At 35.9% G+C, this 17,175-nt stretch overlaps 1 protein-coding gene across 1 annotated transcript in view; it reads right to left on the reverse strand.

Annotated features, from left to right (window-relative positions):
• Positions 1 to 440: 440 nt before the first annotated feature.
• Positions 441 to 17,175, reverse strand: part of LOC120865839 (vascular endothelial growth factor C-like) — an 84,036-nt gene continuing 67,301 nt past the window's right edge. Inside the window, exons 4-7 of the mRNA XM_040243239.1 lie at positions 12,204 to 12,355; positions 4,438 to 4,544; positions 3,819 to 4,152; positions 441 to 977 (exon numbers count right to left, since the gene is read on the reverse strand). Of these exons, the coding sequence (XP_040099173.1) occupies positions 863 to 977; positions 3,819 to 4,152; positions 4,438 to 4,544; positions 12,204 to 12,355 (708 nt within the window). The 3' untranslated portion in view covers positions 441 to 862. The remainder of the gene's footprint in view (positions 978 to 3,818; positions 4,153 to 4,437; positions 4,545 to 12,203; positions 12,356 to 17,175) is intronic.

Here is a 17,175-nt window from a genome sequence, read left to right on the forward strand (position 1 = left end):
TTATAAAAAGTATTTAGCTAGTCACAAGAAATTAAATATTTGGAAAAGATTATTTTTGAGTAAAATATTTTAAAGCCATTTTAATATTAATATATACTGATAGCTATTATATCAGGTTAAGTCTGAATGCTCCCGGGGCACTGAATAACTTTCAGTGATATAACCATGCTAAGCAGACTATCTAATAAGATGATATGTTTTCTGTTGATTCATTTGGCTATAAATTCAAAAGTATTGTATGCTAAAACATTTATACTCATTAAATATACTGAGATTAAAAATAAAATGTAATAGCAACTGCTATCCATCTTAAACTTTCTTTTACAGGAGCATACTTTTTCTCAGCAATCATAATCTGATACCCAGAGACAAAACAAAAACAAAAACAAAACAAAACAGGCAGGGCAGGGGGAGATGACTTTTCACAATATCAGGTTTTTCTGATAGCATAAGATGGTAACGGATTCAACTTACCAGTTTATAATACAGTTTTCATTTTATTTTAAACATATTTTGCATGATATAAAAATATTGATCACAGTGAGCTTTACCAGTTGTTATTGCTATAAAAATGAATGCAGAAACAATATTTTTAGTGGAAATAAATTATGTAGTCATTATTCTTTTTAAAAAACAATCACAAGAGAAAAACCTCAGCTATTTGGTCATTGGCAGAAAACCAGTCTTTTAAAGAGGTCTTTTGCAGATGAGCTCCAGTCCATTTCTGTAACATTCTCCACGTGGTTCAGGAAACTGACTTTTGTCTTTGTTACCCGGTCCACAAAGTCTCTGTGTTCATAGTTCTAACACGGCAGCATGGTTTCCCATGATAGAACAATGATGAACTAGAAAAGATACAATCTTAGTTCACATGTGGTCTTTTCCAATATGAAGGGACACAGCGACATACTTCTTCACTAAATGAAAGTCCCTGTTCACAATGCTTCACTCGATTTGTACATGGTCGTCTGTAACAACTAGAGGAACAAAGAAGGACAGACTTCTGTTAAAGACCAAGAGATGAATTTGTTATGCTACAAATGCACTTTTGTGTTTTTCTAAGTTTCAGACTGGAACAAAGTTACTCATTTTATCATAAAATGGTTGTCCAGTTTATAAATTGCTAAAGTTTGTGCCTGGAATTTCCAAATTTAAGAGGGATGGAAAAAACCTTAAAAAAAAAAAAAAGGTCTTGCTTGCAGAAATAACAAATGGAAGAATGAGGTGTTGTTAGCATTCATTCTTTTGAAGTGTCTGTGTTTTATAGTTGAAAGTAACATAAAACAGAAATTTTGAAAGTGAATATTTACGGTCTGCCGATTTAGCGTGATCACATAAGCGTGGCAGAATTCTCAAGAATCTGGGACTTGGTTGGAACCCAGACGTCAGGGAGATTAAACCCAGCCATTCTGGCAGGGCTGTGGTCCACAGGAGGGCCCCACCCTTACTCTTAACTTGGGCTGGCAGCTGGCTGCTACACAAGGGTGGCCAGCCTCCCTCGTCCACCTGGACTCCACACAAAAACAGTGCGGGCTGGGAGAAGGCACAGGGAGGGACAGTATTCACTGTGGGGGAGGCTCTCCCCCACCCTCAATGTCCAGTTTCTAGCAGTGATGAAAGGACAAATGACTCAGCAGTCAATAACATCCACAGCCCCGTTGCTCCAGTGAACAGAACATCTTTGAAGGACTTTCTGAGGGATGAGTATACATAATGTGACCATCGAGAAAAATGCAAGGCCACCTGGAAATCAGAAATGTACCACAGAAAAACTACAACTATGGTTTTGAAATATCATTTCCTTTGCTCCTGAAAGCATATCTAGTTAAAATTTTATTTATTTACTTTCATTTCTAGATACAAATGCATTAGTATAGGGATACTGGTAATCCTTTACTAAAAAGATATGATTTTCAGTAATCAATGAAAGTTGCTGACTAAGGTAATGAATCACAGAATAGATACTCTGCCCATTATACATTTAGAATAAATATGATGAGAAAGTAAGGAGCATGTATTTTTTCAAAATATCAAACTATATATTTTTTTGTTTCAGTATATGCATAAAATCTGGAATTATATGCTTAGAAAAATGAACATGGAAAGAAATTCAGTAAATAGAAAGCCATTAAGAAACAATGTATTCTGTGAGGAGAAATACAATGATAGAGATGTTTTCTCTAAGTTAATGTAAGAACTGTGTAGAAAAATATAATAACTGGTTAGTTTTATGTAAACAAAAATTTCAGGCTTCTCACTGTAAACTGGGTTCACTTGGATTCAATGTGCAAAATGGTTTAATGATCTTTAAAAAGATTTAGTATCTATATTTTTCTATAGTTTTGGTATATCCTTTTGGTAATTAGAATAGGATATGCAAGTAAAACTGGAATATCATTGCTAAAAAAATACTCTAAAGAAGAAACATAAGGATTCCAATAAGGTTTTCTGAAATGGTAATGGAAGAAGAGATACCTAGGTTCATGGAAGTCTCCTCATGTAGTAGCTAACATGTTAGTGTGGCTGGATCATCAGAAAGATGAACTGAAATGGTAACACAAGCTCTTGAGAATCAAAAGGACATTGTTTACTGAAGACAAAAGTAACGATTAACATTCATATAGATACTATATTGTAAATAATGGAAGGTAAGCTTTAAGTCATTTGGGGGTTATCACTGTCTGTAAAGAGTTGGTGAAAGAAGAGAACCCAGTGATGGTGATGGAGAACAGGTAGAGAGAAGACTAAAAGGACGATCAGGAAAGCGCAGTGTTCTCTCGGCCCAAACAGAAAGCCCAAAGAGAAACTGCAGTAAGACCGGATTGTTTGTGAAATCTGACAATGAAAGGGCTACTGAAACCTTAAACAAAGCTTAATCATGGAGTCCTCAGGGCATAACAGGATTACAGCTGGGGGAATAAACAAGAGATGAAAGAGGGGAACAGATAAAGGCAGAGCAACTCAGAAGACAAGGACAGAGCTTGTTGCTAAAGAAAGTTCAACATTGCAGTAAGAAATGCCAATAAAGAAATTCGAGAACTTTTTTAAATTGGAGGGAGAGAACAACAGAGTTGAGGACATTAAAGGTGTGGAAGAGAAGGGGCGTGATTGGTGGAGCGATGCTAAAGTAAAGTGGGAGGCCCTGTCAAACACCTAGAGCTGGCTTATTCTCGGATCAGAGGAAGAAGGTCAGGGATGAACACTGAAAGGGTCTGAGTCCAGGAGACTCTTTTTTTTTTCTGTGATGAAAGAAGCCAAATCAGGTTTAAGGAATGCCTTGAGTAACCTTTAACAATGTGTTAATATATTTCTCTAATTCTCATTAAATACTTAGCTTCACTATTTTCATTTCTAGATACAATTCCACAGTAAATGGTATTATCCTACCCTTTGTGAACTTGGTACAACATTTTCTGCACTTAGAACAGCTGTCCAAAATTACATCTGACTGCACTGTCATTTTTGGTGGGGGTAGGTGTGCACTGCCTGGGTGTATGTTGAAGATGCTCGAGAAATGACTGTCCTATGCATCTGTCATCTAACTCCTGTTGCGAGCTGCTCTCTTAGCCTCTGGGACAAGGACTTAGTGCAGTCTGAGCTTGGATCTCCTTTTGGTTTCCAGGGATCTCATCTTGCTTTTTCAGGAGCAAACAGTCTCCCCAAAATTTAGCATTGTTTACAAAATATCATAATTCATCTTACAGAACTTAAATGGCCGCATTCTAACAAACCAGTATTTTGGCTGAGAAAATTGCTTTGGATTGAGAAAACTATTTCCAATATAAGGGAAATTAATACTCTTTATGAAGGTTTCTTACCTGCATGTTTGATGCTGAAACTTCTTTCCTTTTAAGAAGCATTTCTGTGGATTTTCTGTACATTCACAGGCACATTTTCCAGGGTTTAAGGGCTGATTTCTTGGGCAGGTTCTTTTACATATGCACTGGCATGTGTTCTCATCAAATTCTCTGTTGGCCCCACATGAGTTAGGGAAAAGTTTGTTTTTACAGACACACTGGCATGAGTCTCTGTCTAGTTCCTTGTGGGGTCCACAGCTGGAAGCCTGAAGCCCCCCTCTGCAGACGCATTGACAGGTCTCTTCATCCAGCTCCTTGTTGGGCCCACAGATGTCATGGAATCCGTCTGCAGAGTCTAGACAAACACAGTCAGGACAGCTTTACTATCCCTTACTCGGTTCTGGGTGTGGAGTGAAACAATGAAGAGCACTTAGAAGTGTCTTCCTTTCCACAGGTAGGTTCCTTTACAGAGACGTTCAAAACAATACCAGAAGCAGAAAGTGAAGCAGAAAGTGCCTATTTTGTAGTGACTGATTTCAAAGCTTGAGGATGAATATTGTACATGTGATTTTAATATTAGGTATTTGTTAATCAACAGAGAGACCGTTGGCATTTAGACTTAAAGCATCATTTGGCTTACCATCTCCAGCACTGGGGGAAAAAATAAAATCCTGCTGAGCCAGGCATCTGCAGACGTGGTTATTCCAAATGTAATCTGCGGGGCAAGTCTTGTTTGCAGCCTGGCACCTGTGGAGAGACAGGTTAACAATAAGGGGGTACATGGAAGGGATCATCTCTTTCCTTACCTGTGTATTAAAGAATCAGTGATGCTTATGAAAAAGTGTTAAGATGATATAAGAATACATAAAACAAAATGCAAACATTCCCTCTCAAACTACTCCCACCCACAGGTGCTGTCCAATCCTAATGGTTTTAGATAATTTCAGATTCCTCTTTTTAAGGCAAATACATTTATTTGTATGATCACATACAGTTTTAGTTGATGAGAAAATGGGATAAAGCCTTTCATATTATTCTGAAATTTCCTTTTTCCATTAAATGATCTATTATGGAAATCTTTATATGTCATTTCATAAAATTTGCTCCATTATCTTTATTAGTCCACAAGTGGGTATACTATTACTTATTAATCTCCTGTTGGTAGCCATTGGAGTTTCTTCCAGATTTTGGGTTTCTAAACAATCCTACAGGAAATGTCCTTATACATGCATTTTACTGACTTATTTCTGAAGCACAGATGCCCATAACTGTAAAGGGCCCATTAACACAGAGTTCCCACTCCACACACCCCAGAAAGGAATCAAAGATCATGTTTTTTACTGTTACCTGTACACAGGAATTCCCTTTTTGAATATCATCCATGCAGTTTCATCCTCAACTTTGTCATCCCCGACATGGTCCCCAAGTCACACCCTTTCTTATATTTCTTAAAATATCTTTCCACACCCATTTCTACTGTTTTGGTTCCTACTCATGATTTCTCTCTTGGATTTTTTTCAGAAGCTTCCTCTCCACTTTTTCCAACTCCTGTTTTGCTTCTCTGATCCACCTACTATATTGCCACCAGGCTGTTCTTTCTTTCTATCTCCATAGCCCAGCACTACGGTGGTACCTAGAAGGCACACAATAACTGTTCGTTAAGTGACTGAATGAAGCAGAGCATGGTGTGTTATATGCTTCTTATACTAGATATATATGTCTTTATTTGCAGTCTGGTATGTGAGTTGCTTTAATTGAGAAATTATATAATCCATTAAAAATATCCTACATTTCCTAGCACAATGCTATCACATAGAAGACTCAACACAAATATTCATAAATGAATAGACACGTAGTAGAAAAATCTAGGGTATCACTTTTTAATCATAAATGGCTCCCTCCATTAAAAGAGAGTGTCTGTCATTAAAGGGACCCTAGAAATTCATGGAATTCAACCCGAAGGAAAATATAAGAGGAAATAATTGGAAAAAAGAGAATATGGAAACATCAATATAAACATTGATATTTAACCATTTCTGTTAGAGATAATCTCTTCTACCTGTGGAATTTATGATATTTTTTGGTGCTGCTGATATTGAGACTTGAAATCTTTTTTGTAAATACTAGAAATGATGCACACTATTGAGGAAAGCATGGAGGTAAGAAAAAGAGACACTTTGCTTTTTATCTCTCTCTGGCACTTTTAAAAAAGCTGTTTAGCTTTGTATATGCTAATTAACATTTCCAAGACTCGATTTTTCCACTTGTAAAATGTTAGTAAAAATAGAAGCCAGTAATTGTTGAATGCTTACTGTATGTCAGGAATTGGGTGAATACTTAATACAAATACTGATTATAAACATCACTACACGTCTATGAGGTAGATCTGCCATCATTACCATCATTGTTATTTTAGTATGCTATGCTATTATAATCTTAGATTAACATGCAATATAGTATCATGTTGTTGAATAGATTGTGAGGATTTGATCATAAATGTTATGCTATATGAACATTTCAATTTATATTTAATTTTAAAAGTGAGGAAAATCTGTCATAAAAGTTTACAGAACTTAGAAAACCTCAGAGAGCTAGTGAGCAGAGAATGAATTTTCAAACCAGGAAGCCACCTGCAGGAAGCGCCCTCTTCTTTGGTGTCTGCCATCATGGCAGCCGCCTGACTTCAGGAGTTATGAGCATGGGCCATGGGTGGCAGATACATGGTGCATGGTAACATTTAGTAAAATTAAATATCAATGTAACATGCATTGCCCTTTGACTCTGAATGCTCAAAGGTTAGAGGAGTCAAGCTCATCTTTGTTCTTCTCTCACAGTACAGAAGACACATTCTTTGTTCATTCCAGAAACTCCATAATTATGTTATGAATGACTCATTTTGCAAAAGATTCTTTTAATTAGTTATACTTGTTCATAAATAATGTAAAAAAAATGATCTGCTACTTAGTTAACATCATAATAATGTAAATGTAACACCAAACATTTAGGAAAGACAAGACTTGTTATCTTGCTGGGAGTGGTGGGTGGGAGCCAGGGTGGAGCAGAAATGGGAAATTGTTGCATCTGAGCGAAATTTCAGTCTCTGTAGAAAGGAGTGCTGGGAAGTCCTCCCTGGAAGGTATATAATCTTGACTTAAAGTATCACCAGAAAGGTTTGAAGACATCTACCACTAATTTCAAAATTATAGTTAATGAAAGGGTCTTTTTCACTTGGCATTAGAAAGAATCAATTTTACTGAGGAATAATTTGCCCACAATAAAATGCCTACATAGCTCCTATTTTAAATTCATTGCCTTTTCCCGCCTTTATACACCTGTGTAACTCTCACTAGGGTTTCCGTGGTGGCTCAGTGGTAAAGAATCTGCCTGCCAGTGCAGGAGACATAGGAGGCATGGGTTTGATCCCTAGAAAGATCCTCTGGAGAAAGAAACGGCCACCCACTCCAGCATTCTTGCCTGGGAAATCTCAGGGACAGAGGAGCCTGGCAGGCTGTATTCCGTGGGGTTGCAAAGAGTTGGACATGACTTAGTGACTAAACAATGATATTCCTTCTTCTGAGTCTAGATTATATTCATTTTTTCTAGGGTTTCATGTAAGATGAATCATATAGTATGCATTCTTTTTAGCCTAGCTTCTTTCACCCGGCTGAATGTTTTTGAGATTCGTTTATGTTGTTATGCGCATCCACAGGTCATTCTTTTTAGACTGTTCAGTAATATTCTACTGTATGGATATAATGGAATTTGTTTGTTCATTCACCTTTGATTGCTGTTGGTTTGTTCCCAGTTATTGGTTACAGAGCTTATTTGTCTACAAGTTATGATATGGAAATATGTTTATGTTTCTCGGGTAAATACCTAGAAGGGGAAGTTATCAATCATATTGTAAGTGTGTATTTAAGCTCATAAGCATCAGCCAATATATTTTACAAAGCAGTTGCACAATTTTACATTCTCCCCATTGTACTACATCAACTCAAACACTTGGTTTTCTCTGCCTTTTTATTTTAGCTGTTGTGGTGGTGGTTCCTCTTAACTCTTGTTAACAAAGGCAATGATTTCAAAACATAGTTATGTACTCATCATATATCCATGATCACTGTGGTAGTTTTCCAATTAAATTGTGGGTCACAACTCATAATAGGTTGAGACTAACATCTTAAAAAAGAGAACAATAGGAAAAATGTATGTAAGTGCACCATATGTAATAAGACATGCATTCATAATGAGAAAAATATCATCTGTAAGAGGGTAAAAATTAGGTATTGAGGAGGAGGAATCTTGGATCTGACAATGCTTTCTGGCTCTCCAAAACCAACAAAGTCTTATTCCTTATTATTTAATTTCTATTAGGTTTTATTGGCTACCACATAAGCCTTGGCATGGGAAACATATCTAAAGTGTATACAAAGCAAGGCTACAAAAGTACAGTGAGTAAATGGCTGTAATTGAAAGAATTCCTCTTGACCAACTGCCTTATCTCAAAGTCATACACTGAGCGGTGCCTGTGGGCTGCCCTGTGGCTTCTGCTTGATCCGTTTTGTGTGAAACCTGAGCTTTGAGAATTAAAGAGTTTACATTTATCAGTTAATTCTACAAAAGTTAATCAAAACATTAGCATGTCAGATGCCAAGAAGAAAAATTGTTGATGCTCTCTACAAGAGTATCTAGTAGCTATACAGGTTAATTATTGTTTTCTCATAGAAAGCAGAAGTTCAAAAAAGATTTCTCAAAACATTTTTTAAAACTTACTTTTAAAAATATTTTACTTTTGCTGGAAAATGATTATTTTAAATGTTCAAAAATTTTTATTTGCATCATACATTTATGTCAGTCGCTACTTTCCATATGTCATTTGATATATTACCATTTATAAGTAAATACATTACTTTATATGTTTCCCAGCATGTAGTTATAAAGTTATATTCAGTATTAACAGATTTTACATTGTTATTTAACTTTTCACTATAAAATTTTTATTTTGTCCTTTTTAATCCTATACTGAATAAAAAACAAAGCTTTATATTTCCTCTTTAATATATAAAACCCAGATATATTTAAGATATATAAAGAGATGTAAGTATGTCTATGGCATTAAAATTTCATGGGGTAGGTGATTAGGAAAAAACGTCTATAAAAGGATCCTTAAGGGATGATAATGAAAAAAAAAAAGGTTGAATAATACAGGAAATAATTTAAAACAAAACTTTGATTTTTATAGTTTTATATGGCTGCATAACTACATGTAGAGTAATATAGACATCTACTTTAAATTTTATATATATTATGAGTATCACAAACATATATACATAGCTCAGTTCAGTTCAGTCTCTCAGTCGTGTCCGACTCTTTGCGACCCCATGGATTGCAGCACGTCAGGCCTCCCTGTCTATCACCAACTCCTGGAGCGAACTCATGTCCATCTAGTTGGTAATGCCATACACATTGTTAGATATTGCTATACACACAGTTTTGTGTGTACTGGCTTGGAATATAAAATACAATTCTTAATTTTATGCAGTAAAACACACTGAAAAACACAGAGACAAGGAAATGAATTCAACATGAATCTTCAGGATGATAATAAATCTGCCCTTTAATGACTATCTCTCAGATGCTGGACACCGTTCTCAGCACAGTAGAAGTATGCCGCATTTCCTTCAACCCTTTTTATATCTTTACATTTTATATATAAGCAAACTGAAATTCAGAGACATGAAATGCCCAATCTTAAAACGCTAATTAGTGGCAGATGTCATTCAGCTCTGGTTTACCCCAAGACCCAAGATCTTTTTGCTCTTTTTGTCTCTTCTTGACCTCGAACAGCATGCAGTGTGGAAGTAATGATGAAAACATGAGTAAAATACACAAATGCTATGAGATATATACAGATGAGTAAGTTATTTAGTAAGCATTTGTTGATGAGTGTAGTATATGTGTTTACAGTCACCAAGTTTGCAGTGTGATTATCTGCTTCATTGGTAAAATAAGGCTCATCCTGCCACCAGCTTCATAGATGATTTTGTGCGTATTAAGCGAGACAATGTTTGCTTGGTTCTGAAGTAGGAATGGCTCAATGATTCTTAAGTGTTATGAGCTGGACATTATAGAACACATAAACCTGCCTAAAATAATCTCACAACCCAGTTTCACATGCAACTTTTACAGAGCCCTAAAAATCTGTGCAAAGACAGAGTAAGTATAGTCATTGCTGTGGGTATTCAAGAAGTAAAAGGCGCCTGTGATGCTTGGACAAGACAAGGGCAGGAGAAAGACCTCCACCTGAACTCTGAGAGACAGATAGGACTTTGGAAAGGCAGAAAAGAAAGGAAATTTATTTTAAGCCAGGCCAGAATAGAAACAAGATACAGAGCAGGAAATAAGCTTAGTCTTTAGGGAATCAGACTTTGTGAAACACAGACTTGGAGAAGAATGGGAAGCAAAACAAGAAAGGAAGGCTGATGCCAGATGACAGAGGTGGAAAATCGGTGTCCAGTTCTTTGGGAAGCTGAAAGTCACCGAAGGATTCTGGTCAGGTGAATGAAATGATGCCTTTTAAAGCTTACTTGTGACATTACTCAGGAACTGGAGACATATTTGGTACAAGAAAGACAGTACTGAAACCATTGCATTAAATCAGAAATCCATGCAGAATGAACTAGATGGGATGGCAATGATGGAAATAAAATGGTCAGTGTAGGATGGAGTGGCTGTCTCCCCTCTCCCCCCAAATAATCAATAGCTTTTGGGTATGATACAAGGAAAAGAAGTAATTAGTGACAACTGTGTGATTCCAAGGCCTCAAAGAATGTGAAAGATCCTTACTATGAATAATGTAGAGGTAAATAAACAGACTTCATAAATCTTTGATTCTGTACCTATTACATCTAATATGATTATAAATAAACACAGTTATATAAAAGGGTGGCACTAGTGGTAAAGAACCTGCCTGCCAGTGCAGGGGATACGAGATGTGGGTTCAATCCTTGGCTGGGGAAGATCCCCTGAAGAGGAAATGGCAACCCACTCTAGTACTCTTGCCTGGAGAATCCCATGGACAGAGGGGCCTGGTGGGCTATGGTCCATGGGGTTGCAGAGTCAGACAGAACTGAAATGCATACATGCATATAAAAGGGACTTCGATAAAATATTAATTATAAGCCAGCAAAATGCTCAGATCTTGCATTGTAATTCTGGAAACCATTAGCAGAGAGATTATGACTGAAGTGCTTAGATTAGATGACTTGGCAAGGGATACAAGTGACTAGAACCCAGTACTGTGTGAATGAAATCTCTCTACTACTTCAGGGAGCCACTGTCTGCACTTGCATCGGTGTGAATTTATTCACAGATGCCTGTAAGATCTTTTCCTTTCTGTCAGTTAAAGTAGGCTACCCAAGAGTTTTACCTCAAGTGTCTTTGGAAAGGTAAGAACTCCCACCTCTCACACTAAGTAAAGCAGCACAAAGAGATGAAGCAGGGGAAACTGCCATTAGCACATCATGCTTAAGGTCAAGTCCCCTAAAAGGGAAGGTTCCTAAAAAAATTTTTGGTGATGCATATGTTTATTCATCAATTTATTTATACTTTTGTTATAAATGTTGGAGTTATACAAGGTTTCTTTACATGCCCATGCTATATGCCCTGGCCATCCTAAAGAACAAAGTGCTGTGTTCTCATTTGGGGATAGAAAGTTCCTAGGCCTCAGGTGGCAATGTGTAATGATTCGTTATAAACTGTTCACAGAGTCAATCTGTTATGCTTTATCCAGGCTCTTTATGAGATCTAATGAAACATATGGTGCTCTATATGCTAAACCATAAAACCAGCTTAAAAATAGGATGGGAAATAATGTTGAATAACAAATGTTTATTTGAGAGTGGATATGAAATAATATTAAGAAAAAAATTTTAAAGTATTAATATTTCAATATTCAATCCTTGCTGAAATAAAAAATATGAATTGATATGTTGAGAAAAACTAACTGAGATGGAAGAAAGGCAACTAAATGCTATAAAAGATATAAAATAATATATTCATGTTTACTTTTTGTTTTGGGCCAAAAATCTTAAGACTCAAATGTTTTTAGTTTTAACATCCATCTACGAATTTGCACACCTGATTGTATGAGTGTTAAATGTTGGTGGCATGTGTGTCTTTCCACAGAAATACTTACTTTATATGGGTAAGCTATTTTGTCTGTAACATAGATTTTCCTGTGTCAGTTTAATTTTATGTTCATAGTGCATTTTCTAATTTGTCTTTTGTTTTATTTGATAGAGAAATATAGCATGTTTCACAAAAATTCTTTTAATCAACTGTGTTTACTTGGAAATAATTTTATGTTAGTAGAGGATGCAGAAAAAAGCAGATCAAAGTCATACTCACTGTGGTAGTGCTGCTGGCAGGGAGCGTCTAATAATTGAATGGACTTGTCTGTAAACATCCAGCTTAGACATGCATCGGCAGGAGGTGTGATTGGCAAAACTGATTGTTACTGGTTTGGGGCCTTGAGAGAGAGGCACTGTAATTTCAAACAACTACAAAGAAGGGACAAAAAGAAGAAAGATTATATAGATACTCTAAAGCATTTCTGTGGTGAATGTCGGAGCCCCAAAAGTGCAAGTTTAACTCTTCATGATCAGGGAGTCCCATATAATGTATGCAGGATGCTAAACTTTTTTGTGATTACAAGGAAAAACTATTTTCTGTCGAATCAATATCCTTTATCAGAACAGTAAACAGTCCCTGTGCTTATCTCATGCCCCTATTATTAAGCATATTAGAATTTTGATAACCAACTAATGATTACAGAGATGTGACAGACCAATGTCACATGTTTCTTCAAGGAAGAAAGGATTGTTTCAGTCTTTGATTATTCCAGGGGGTTAAAAAATGGCACAGATATAAACATCTTTGTGATGCAAGAACAAAGCTATTGGCCACAAAACCTGGAAATGTTTGGTTACGTCTTATTTTCTATAACCTGAGTACACACACACAAAATACCTACATGTAAAACTGATTTTCATTCCAAATGAAATTTCAGCTTCAAAGTAGTTTTACATTTTCTGATATATCTTATGAGTTTATTATGTTTAAAAGAAAGATACATTCATTAATAGATGAAGCATCATTTCTGCTGTTTTTACAAAAGCATTATGAAAATATAAGTGTAGAAAAGGGTAGGACATCATACATGAGGGTGGATTAGAGTCTCAAATTTTGTTTAAAATCTTATTCTGAATGACTTATTAATGGAGAAGTTTAGTTTATCTCTTCCTTCCACAAAAACAATGTTTTAAGTTGAATATACAAGTAAATTAGTGATTAAGTAAAACTAAGGATTTAAATCCCAAAGTTTCTTAAAATCTAAATTATGATCAGTAATAATAGTAAAAGCGAAATCCTGGCCATTACCTGCTTGAAACTATCAGTTCATAGTAATTTAACTACAGTCACACCATGTGTTACTTGGTATCTTTATGGATGTTTGAGTAGTGCTAAAAAAGACAACACACTCTAGAGCCTTGTGAATCCATCTTCTGCTGTAATTTCATGGCAACCATGGAAGATCATGGCAAATATTTAGGGAATAGAAATAGTTGTCCATTTTGTTTATGCCTAGAGGGAGATTTATTGAAATGAAGTTTGAAGAATGAAATATGGAAATACCTAAATAATAAATGTACATTTTCTTTACTTGAAATGTACTTATTAAATATTCATGTAAAAGTTCAGCTACTGTCTTAGCATCAGCTCCTTGGGAGGAGTTTGAGAACAGGCTCACATCCAGAGAGGGCACTTTATCAGCAACCACACTTATAAGTTGTGTGATCTTAGAAAATTCATTTAAGCTTCTCGAAGCTGAATATTTCTTTTAAAATCAGTCAATTCAGGACAACATTTCACCCATTAATTCATGGGACTGTGATACATATTTTGATTGCTCTGTAGATGTCAATTATTTCCATACATTCTCAAGAATTTAGATATTTTTCCAGAGTACTTTCTATTCTGCATAGAAATCTCAACATACGATCTCAACATATCCCAGTATTATAATTTTGACCAGTTTCTTCTCTAAAAAGACATTTGTTTATGTAGTTTGGAGGAAACCTTTTTTTTTTTTGGTAAAATACCACATTGGCAGAAATCTTTTGCACTATGCCTAATTCTTTTAAGAGAATATAATTCTGTACTATCTATATATACTATAGTTTTTCTACTTCTTATAACATATCTGGATCCTACATTAGGAACCAGCATTATAGAAATAAGCATTTTCTAAACTCATTTAATTTTATTTAATTTTTATATTTACAAATTAATTAAACCCTGTCATAGTGGAAATGATAGGAAGATGTATAGGTCAGCTCACAAAAACCTAAGAATTTATGTCTAATTCTGCTGTACCCAGATGTATGTACCCAGAACTTAAGAGAGCCAGTTAAAGGCCATTGGTATTAAGACTGGAATTAAAGTCTTGGACACTGATGACATTACTTGGTGAGATCATTCTGAATGAAAACAGAACATGTCTAATAATAGAAACCTGCGCAACAGGGAACATGTAAAAGATGAAAAAAGATACATGAACTAGTAAACATGCCTGGGAAGAATTATGACCTGATGTGGAGAACCAGGAGGGGGTACTGTTGAGTGGAGGGAAGTAAAAGAAAGAGAGGGGACCCTGTGTGGTGACAGGGTCAAACATCCTCAAGTGTGATAAGGACTGAGTGGAGATAACTGGGTACCAAGGCAGCTCTGTGGGCTGAAGCGGGCAGGGGTCAAAGGGCAGGAGCAAGTGGGGATGGAGAAACAATAAAGGTTGCCTCATATGATTGGGGAGGGAGGGATTAGACATTTCAGACCACAAGGGCATTTCTGCTTAGAAAATGCATATAAAAACACTGCAAGATCTAGCATTATCTCAAGTGACACAAGGCAGAACAAGGCCTGATAGTGAAGGATAAGGCACCATTTGAGATAACAGCTATTGGGGAAGAGTGAATGATGGTTTCCCACCCCCAGACCTCAGCTGCATCCTTCCTCCATTCAATGATTGTTGCAAAACCAGGTTCCACCCTGGCATGACCTCCAAAGGGGAGAGAGCACAGTAAAGGAGCATTATCAGTGATCACGTACAGACTTCAGCCATTCCTGGGTGGATAATGTCCACAATTAGGACCCACCCCAAAGCACCAGGTGTGTACCAGGGAACAGAAGATTGTTCTAGTGAAGACAGAGGTCAGTAAAATGCACATTGAGAAGCATCTTCCCAGTGAAGTAAGCCTGGCCCTATACTTTCAAAGGGTGGAAGGGATTCTGGTTGGTGAATAGACTAGCTATAAGGATAAAAGGACAGGTGAAGGGGCACTAAAAAAAAAAAAAAGTCACTACAGAGAACTGTGTGTTTCCTGTAAATTAAAAATTTTCATAAGCATTAGAGCTGTGGAGGAGTTTAGGAGAAGAAATTATAATTAAGGAAAATAAAAATTTAATTATTGATGTTATAGGAATGTTTCTTGTTTGAGTCTACGTAGGTAATCGGCCAGTTGAATTAAGTTAATTTGATCAAAAGGAAGAAATAGGCTGAAAATCAAAGTAAAACACCTTTTCTTCTCTCGAAACACATTTTCCACCTCCAAATTTTGACCTGAGAGTTTTCAGGTGGTTTCCTTAATTCTCTACTTGACTGTGCCAGTGTGGAAAAAATTTAAGGGCCCGGAGAAAGATGGCTCTGACCAATATTAAAAGGAGAAAGATTTTTGATAATTAGTTTTATTCATCCATTAACTTTAGAAAAATTAGAAACATTCACTGAGATGTGCTGTAGGTGTGGGCATTAAGCAGTAATTGTACCTATGCCAGCTGAAGATAACAGTTTCATCAATCAATGATTGAAAACCATAGTTAAGCAAAACTAACAATAAGAGCGAATTTGGAAAATAAATCGCTGTATATGTATAATGAGATTAGGTTAGAATTATGAACATACCAAATAATTTATCACAAATGCTGTTGGTAAACAAGAACCTGCAGTTTAATCCCTTTATGGAATCTTTGCCTGCTATTTATATAACGGCTGAAACCAACACAGTGACTATAATTTTCTTTCAAAAGAGTTAAGGTGTAGCTAAACACATTAGTGTTTGAAACAATAGATTCTTTATACTTTAATACAATAAAAATCTTTGTACTATTGTCAGATTATTTTGTGCTTTAATGTGTGCACAACAGTACTTTCTATTTTAAATTTAAACTTATAGAGTACAAAGTTTATGCACTATGTTCAGTTTTAGCTAATAATTCTATGAATATACATATACCTAGAAAATACTAATTGATGATGATAATTATAACTTGTTATTTTGAACATGAGTTTCCTCAAATAGTTTGATGTCATACAGTGAACTGTTCTTGAACAATGGATGTTTAGCTTGTATATAATTTGGCATCTAAATAATAATAAAACGCACCATGGGGATTGATGTTATACTATCAGTATATGCCTTTCATTAAGAGTCACTGTTTTGAGAAGATCAAAAAAATTTACATAAAGATGGCATTTAAACATGGATGGAAACTGAAAAACTTTTTTGATTGTGTATTCAGTAAAACTGTAATAAACAAGAGGAAATGACAAACATTTCCAACTAAGAGGTCCTCATTTGCTATCAACTGGAATTCTTTAATAAGAAAATTTAATGGTCCATTCCCACCAACAAGAATGGACTTCAAATAAAGCTTGAAACAATAGGCTGTTTATCCCAGCATAGCAACAGTTGTAAAGCAACAATTCCTTTTTCTACTTCTCTTGCAGGCTATGTAAGAAAAAGGTATAGGATTTCCTTTTTCGAGAAGATCCTGGATTACAGGTTAGTACCAAATTCTAAAGAATGTTTGAATATTTGGCTACAAATATGACACACACACAAAATGCCTTCCTTTATAACATACTTTTATCTCAAAATGTGACCAGTTTCTCTTCAGAGACTAGTATCTCACTACTGGATTTAACTTAAATATTCCAACTTTGAGCCTGTAAATTAAATGTAGACATAAGGTGTAGCCCCAGAAAGCATGGCTAATAACTGCAGAGAAAGTGAAGTCCCTCAGTCACGTCTGACTCTTTGCAACCCCATGAACTGTAGCCTACCAGTCTCCTCTGTCCATGGGATTCTCCAGGCAAGAGTACTGGAGTGGGTTGCCATTTCCTTCTCCAGGGAATCTTTCCGACCCAGGGATCGAACCTAGGTCTCCCACATTGTAGGCAGGCGCTTTACTGCCTGAGCCACCAACACGGCTTAAAGACTAATAACTGCAAAATCCAATAGAAAAACTACACAACATTTAA

Source organism: Oryx dammah, unplaced genomic scaffold (genome assembly GCF_014754425.2).
Source record: "Oryx dammah isolate SB20612 unplaced genomic scaffold, SCBI_Odam_1.1 HiC_scaffold_7, whole genome shotgun sequence".
In the NCBI taxonomy this organism is placed as follows: Eukaryota; Metazoa; Chordata; class Mammalia; order Artiodactyla; family Bovidae; genus Oryx; species Oryx dammah.